At 51.1% G+C, this 7,324-nt stretch overlaps 1 protein-coding gene across 1 annotated transcript; it reads left to right on the top strand.

Moving 5' to 3' along the window:
• The first annotated feature begins 5,281 nt into the window (after positions 1 to 5,281).
• sem1 (SEM1 26S proteasome subunit) lies at positions 5,282 to 5,672 on the top strand. The gene has a single exon (XM_068028763.1). It carries the CDS (start codon positions 5,322 to 5,324, stop codon positions 5,532 to 5,534), a length of 213 nt encoding a protein of 70 aa, XP_067884864.1. The 5' UTR covers positions 5,282 to 5,321; the 3' UTR covers positions 5,535 to 5,672.
• The last annotated feature ends 1,652 nt before the right edge of the window (positions 5,673 to 7,324 follow it).

Raw genomic sequence — 7,324 nt, 5'->3', positions numbered from 1 at the left:
TTTGTTTCATCATTCATTTTTCTTACCATGTGCCTGCCCACTTTTTTTTCATGTTTGTGCTTTGGGCCAGGGCTGTTCATCTTTCTGTCCATTAACACTCTCTCTGCACTAACGCTTTGTCTTTCAGCACACCATTAACATACTGTTTGTCTTTTCTCCATGACCTTCTGGTCAGTTATGCTCTGTGACCCTGTCCTATCAACACCTTTACTTTTGTTATCTCTTGCCCCACCCCTGCTTTATTTTCTTAAAACCTATTACATTTCTAACCTTTGCCAGATATGATGAAAGGTCACTGGACCTGAAACGTTAACTCTGCTTCTGTCTCCACAGATGCTGCCAGACCTGCTGAGTATTTCCAGCATTTCTTGTTTTTATTTCAAAAGACCCTGGAATAGCCAGTTAGTCATGTGACCAGCTGGTCTAACCAGTCCTGGATTGTATCACCTTAGCAGTCTCTGAAATGCTCCTCTTACACATAATACCTGGTGATCAAGGTCCGTTGTGGGTTGAATGTGTCAGGGAAGGATCCTTTGTCCTTCCAAGCACTGTCTGTTAATATGCAAATGTCTTTTCCAGCCACAGCTGATCTGCTTAACAAGTAATTTCCTCGCTCAAGCAACAGTTTAAAATCAATGTTCAAGACAAAATTAATGTCCTTCATTCTTGGCAGATGGGGGCCTAGCATGACACGGGGTTGACCTGCTCCTAGGTAAACCAGCAAAGGCTGAGAGGGAACCCCTAGATCCCTGTCACCTGGTCGTAATAGTACCGACTGCTGGGTTTGTGTGCGCTGACGGGGCGGGAGATAGCCTCCTCTTTCCACCTCCGGTCCCGGCTGGATTTCTGGAGTCGTGAACTACTGTCTACTCTGGGCTATTCACTGGCCTGGAGACAGATGTGGAGGGGGGTCCTGACCGCTGGCGTCCAGGGACTCCAGTTACACAGATGAACCCAGAGAGGACTCCTCCGCCATCGATCCTGAGGGTGAGATCATGACAGAGTTGGGACCTGATGGCACGGCCGTGACGCCCGCCCCACAGTATGTGGTGGGTGTATGGGCTGCTGGCGGTGATGACCCGGAGGAGGATGGGGACTCGGTGTGGGGCACGGAGGATGATCTTGAATCCATTGCCAGTGAGCTGGTCGATTCCCTCGTGCTTCCTACCGAATTTTCTCTCATCCCCATGGCAGAGCTGTGGGACCTCCTTGCGGCCTGCCCTTTATAATAGCATTTTGGGTGCACCTACCACACATGGACTGCTGCTGTTCAAGAAGCTCACCACCACCATGGGCAAGTAGGGATGGGCAATAAGTGCTCGCCTGGCCATCGACACCCACATCCCATGATACGAATTTTGAAAAAAAAGTTCAACTGGCCCTCGGCCGGTGGTCGAATCTGGCGCTGATCATCTGGTCAGTCCGTGCCACCCTCAAGAAGTGGGGGAAGGACACCGGCCCAATGTGTTCCTCAATGGGTTACTGGGAGATTGGAAGGCAAGGTGCACTTCCACTCCCTACTCACAGTGAAGTGTTGGTAACAGGTTTCAAAGTACTTCTTTCATGAAAATGACCATAGTCAGCCTCAGCATCAACAGCAGCAAGGGGTCTCTCCGCAGATTTCACAATTGCTCAGTCCTCAGGAAAAGGAGGTGTGCGGTGAGCTTTCTGCAGGGAGGCGAAGCCACCTGGCTCTTGCAGTGGCAGGGTGGGGTCTTCATGAGTTATCTCACCCCTATTTCTAATGGGCTGGCTATCTTGTTGGCCCCGACTTTTCAGCTGGAGATCTTGGGGGCCAAGGAGCTTGTGCCGGGCCGCTTGCTCCACCTTGCCTTTCGCCTGGGTACCATGACACTCCACTTTTGTGAACGTGTACACGCCCAGGCCCGGCACATTGCAAGCGCACTTCTTTGAAGAAGTGTCCACTCTCTTGAGCTCTATCGATAATGGCGAGTGCATCGTCCTTGAGGTGAGGGATCGTTCCAGTTCCCAGCGCTCCCAAGCGTCGGTGGAGAAGTTGAGGGAACTGATCAGCTCCCTTGACTTGGTGGACGAATGGCGGAATCTCCATCCGGACTCCACACCTTCACGTGGAGGTCTGGAGGAGGGTCCTGAATTGGCCACCTGTACATTTTGCAGACATATGTCTCCTGCGTCTCGGCAGCCTCCATGCGGCTGGTGCCGTGCTCGGACCACCATCTGGTGTGGGCGGAGCTCACTTAGTCCGCACGCGGGTGGGGTGTGCGTACTGGCACTTCAACAACCGACTGCTGGAGGATGAGCGATTCCAAGACTTGTTTTGTCGATTGTGGGCTGACTGGAAAAGGAAACGGGAGCTTTCCGTCCTTGAGACTATGGTGGGATGTGGGCAGACTTGCATCCATGCCTTCTGTCAGGAGTATGCGAAGGGGTCGACCAAGAGGTGGGAAGTGAGTTCAGGTGCCTAGAGAAGGAGGTGCTCGACTTGGAATCCCGTCTCGGTCAGGCCGGCATGGAGACGGCCCTGTGGCAGGTGGAAAAAGGGAAGAAGGGCACGCTGAGGGACCTGCAACTTATGGAATCCTGAGACGCGTATGCAAGGACGCAGATCCAGATCCTGGAAGATTTGGACCATGCTTCACCCTTCCTCTCCTCGCTGGAAAAATGGCGGGGGGGGTCTGTAAACAGCTCATTGAGTTGCTGGCTGATGACGGATCCTCAGTCATGGATTTGGAGGGAATGGGTCTTGGTCCATGCCTATAACAGCACGTTGTTCTCCCAGGATCCATCCAGTGAGGACCCGCGCAGAGTTTTCTGGGAGCACCTACCAAAGGTCAGACCAAGGGCACTGAAGGACTGGAGGCTCTACTCACGTTGGCAGAAATGACTGGTGCCCTCCACCGGCTCTCGAGGGGCAAATCTCCGGGGCTGGACAGGCTGACTGTAGAGTTCCTCAGGGCGTTCTGGGACATCCTGGAGGGCAATTACTTGCGGGTCCAGAGGGAAAGCCTGGCGACCGGGGAGATGCCCCTCTCGTGGAACGGGGCAGTCATCGACCTGCTGCCAAAGAGGAGTGATCTCCGCCTGTTTAAGAACTGGCGTCTGGTCTCCCTCCTCAGCACGGATTATAAGATCGTTGCCTGGGCTTTGTCTACCCGCCTGGGCTGCGTGCTTTCCCACGTGATCCACCCTGACCTACACGGTCCCGGGCCTATCCATCCCAGACAACATCCACCTCGTCTGGGACCTGATCCGTCTGTCCCAGAGGACTGGTCTGTTGGTTGTCTTTCTGTCCCTGGATCAGGAGAAGGCGTTCGACAGGATGGATCATGAATATCTTTTTGCATTTTGTGGCCAGGGTCCAACTTTTATACACCACCGCAGCGTACCTGGTCAAAGTTAATGGGTTCTTGATGGCGCCCCTTCGCTTTGGGAGAGGAGTACTTCAGGGATGCCCCATGTCCGGCCAGTTGTATACCATCTGTGTGCCTGCTTTGCAGGAGGTTGACGGGTTTGGCTGTGCATGGGCCGGGCATGCGGGTCACCCTCGGCTTACACTGATAATGTGCTCCTCACAGTCACAGATCCTGTTAACTTATGGAGGATGCACGAGTGCCAGCAGATCTTTTCTGCCGCGTTCTCCGCGAGGATCAATTGGGACAAATGTTCTGGACTCCTGGTGGGTCAGTGGCGGGTGGACTGCCTGTCGGAGGAGTTAACACCTTTTGTGCGGAGCACCACGCACCTCTTCTATCTGGGAGTCCACCTTAGCACTGCTGAGGAAATCTGACCAGCAAACTGGCAGGAGTTGGAGGTGAAAGTCACCACTCAACTAGGGCGCTGAACAGGACTGCTCTGAGTGGTTTCCTACAGATGGCCTCAATGTTATGGTACCGGTTGGTCACTTTGGTCCCACCCCCTTGTTGATTTCTTTGGGGCAAGAGGAAGCACTGGGTCTCTGCCATGGTCCTGAGTCTCCCGATTGAGGAGGGCAGCCAGTCACTGGTGTGCTTCTGCACTTAGGCTGTGACTGTCTGCATTCGGACCCTGCAAAGATAACTGTACGTCAAGTGTCCACCCAGATGGTGTACACAGGCGACGTATTTTTTCCGCCGGGGCACTGCCTTCAGGATGACACGCAACTGCCGGCAGCGAGCATTAGCCCTGCATTTCTATGGGGATTGCCTGATATTACCGGGATCTATTCAGAGTCTGGAACATGGTCACCTCCAGTCACGGCACTCCCCCGTCAGTGGAGGAGAGGGCCCTGGCTATCCATGCAGCCGGCTCTGGGTACAGACATGGGCGTGAGGAATAGCCGAATCCCTCTGGGACATCCCTCATTGCAGGTGACTAGGGGTCTCGGGAGTGTGGAGTGCCCCCGGCCGAGCTGACCCCCGGTAGGCCGGAACCGCTCATCAGACCAAGGCCCCAAATCCCTCCTCCGGTGCTGGTCTCACACAACCTGAGCTGCCTCTCGGAAATGCCCTTCGTGCCATTGCACATGGCGTGGAGAGGTATCCTGTACAGGCTGCTCCTGCACACTCTCCACTTCCTCACCCTCGTCGGCCGCCTGGATATGCCTTGGAGGTCCGTATTGCTATCTGGCGGCGAGGGGAAACCCTGGTGGAGGTCTGTCTACCCGGGAGTCCTCCGCCTTTACATCGGGGACCTGGGGTGGAGGGTGCTGCACAGGACAGTCCCGTGCAATAGACTGTTAAGTAGGTTCACGGACTCCCAGGTATCCTGTAATTTCTGCGGTCTGGACGAGTAAGTGTTCCACTTATATATGAAGTGTGCGAGGTTATAGCCCCTCTTTGAGTACTTAAGGGGGCTGTTCCTCAAGTTTTGGTTGCACTTCTGATCACGCTCCTGATCATTAGGAACCCGGGGGTGGGCCGGGAGGAGGATCTCCTCGTCGGTCTGCTCCTGGGCCTGGCCAAGGTGGCAGTTCACAGGACGAGGCTGCGGGCAGTCGGGGGGTCCATCTGGCCTGATTGCCTGTCCCTCTTCTGAGGTTACGTTCATGCCGGGTGTCCCTGGTGAAGGAGCATGCGGTGTCTGCCGGTCACTTGAGGCCTTCCACAACCGGCGGGTGCCACAGGGTCTGGAGTGCAACATTGATGCAGAGAATTGCATTTTAATTTGTGTTCTGTTTTATTTATCTGGTTTTAATAAAGTTATTTATGTAAAATGTATATAAAGGGGGCCTGAGAGATGAAGGCCCCCTCGACAAAATTTTTAAAAAGGTGTTAAATAGAGTAAAGCTCCCTTTATACTGTCCCTTCAAACACTCCCAGGGCAGGTGCAGCACCAGGTTAGAGCAGAGACAAGCCTGAATCATGGCCGAGAAGAAGGCGACGGTTGATTTGGGGCTGTTGGAGGAGGACGATGAGTTCGAGGAGTTTCCAGCAGAAGGCTGGACTGGTTTAGATGAAGATGAAGACGCCCATGTCTGGGAAGACAACTGGGATGATGACAACGTAGAGGATGATTTTTCTAACCAGTTAAGAGCTGAATTAGAAAAATTTGGATACAAGATGGAAACCTCATAGCTGGAATGATGCTGCAGGATATGAATACCTGGAGGACGTAGAATGAAGAATTCTGCGTGAATGTTTAAAATGGTGTTGTAGCACGCCAACACTGGAAGCAAGATACAATGAAATGTAGCTCAACATTCTGTTGCAAAGGAGGATGCAATTTTTTGTGAATTTTCCATTTTTCATAAAATAAATTCTTTAAGTGTAAAAAAAACCCAGGTTAGATACAGAATAAAACTCCCTCTACACTGTCACATGAAACACACCCAGCCCATTTAAACAAAAAGGGTTAGATACAGAGTAAAGCTCCCTCTACACTGTCCCCATCAAACACACCCAGGACAGGTACAGCACGGGGGTTAGATACAGAATAAAGCTCCCTCGACACTGTCCCATCAAACACTCCTAGGGCAGATACAGCATGAGGGTTAGATACAGAATAAAGCTCGCTCTACACTGTCACATGAAACACACCCAGCCCATTTAAACAAAAAGGGTTAGATACAGCATGAAGCTCCCTCTACACTGTCACATCAAATAATCCCAGGACAAGTACAGTTAGGGTTGCCTACTCTGGTTATTCCATGTTCCCAGAGCTTTGAGCACCTGATACTGATTATGTGTCATTTTAAACCTCTCACATCCACCAGTGGAATTTCCAAGCTTTGTTCACTTTGCCTGTGTGGGGAAGAGTGGAATTGGAACATACAACTCCAGGCTGATGACCCAGTAGATGAAAAGAGTATTGGAATCTGCAGAAAATAATGATAGCAGGCTCAGGCAAATCCCTCTTGGCTGTTCCCACAGGATTCTTTTTAGACACATTTCCTCAATGATGAATCTTTCTATGTATTGGAGAGATGGAGTTGAGATAATCGCTTTCAGTGAGTGCTTTTTATTCCCCTCTTTGTTTTCTTGCACACTGATCTGGGAAAACCACCTTTGAAAGAAAGAAAATACATTAGTTTGCAATATTAAACCAATGAACATTTTCTATCCATAAGTTCCTTAAAATTGATGCACAAGGCTTTTAGTGTAAAACAAAAATTCAGTGTTCCTCCCCAAGTGACAGATAATTGCAGTGAAATTGCAAAAAGCAGAGTACTGGTGGCTACAGACCCCTGACCACATACAGGTGGCTATTGAACCCCTGACTGCATACAGGTGAGGATTGACCCTCTGACTGTAGAGAGGTGAGTATTGACCCTCTGACTGTATAGAGGTGGGTATTGACCCTCGGATTATATAGAGGCGGGTTTAGACCCTCTGATTGTATACAGGTGAGTATTGACCCTCTGATTGATAGAGGCGGGTTTTGACCCTCTGATTGTATACAGGTGAGTATAGACCCTCTGACAGTATACAGGTGGGGATTGACACTCTGACTGCATAGAGATGGGGATTTACCCTCTAACTGTATACAGGTGAGTATTGACCCTCTGACTGTATAGAGGTGGCTATTGACCCTCTGACTGTATAGAGGTGGGTATTGACCCTCTGACTGTATACAAGTGAGTATTGACCCTCTGACTGTATATGTGAGTATTGACCCTCTGTGTATATGTGAGTATTGACCCTCTGACTGTATACAGGTGGCTATTAACCCTCCTGCTGTATACAGGTGAGTATTGACCCTCTGACTGTATAGAAGCGGGTATTGACCCTCTGACTGTATAGAGGCGGGTATTGACCTTCTCACTGTATACAGGTGAGTATTGACCCTCTGACTATATAGAGGTGAGTATTGACCCTCTGACTGTATAGAGGTGGGTATTGACCCTCGGATTATATAGAGGCGGGTT

This window comes from Heterodontus francisci, chromosome 4 (assembly GCF_036365525.1).
Source record: "Heterodontus francisci isolate sHetFra1 chromosome 4, sHetFra1.hap1, whole genome shotgun sequence".
In the NCBI taxonomy this organism is placed as follows: Eukaryota; Metazoa; Chordata; class Chondrichthyes; order Heterodontiformes; family Heterodontidae; genus Heterodontus; species Heterodontus francisci.
The sequence above is the reverse complement of the archived record's forward strand: the minus strand, read 5'-3'. Positions and strand labels throughout refer to the sequence as shown.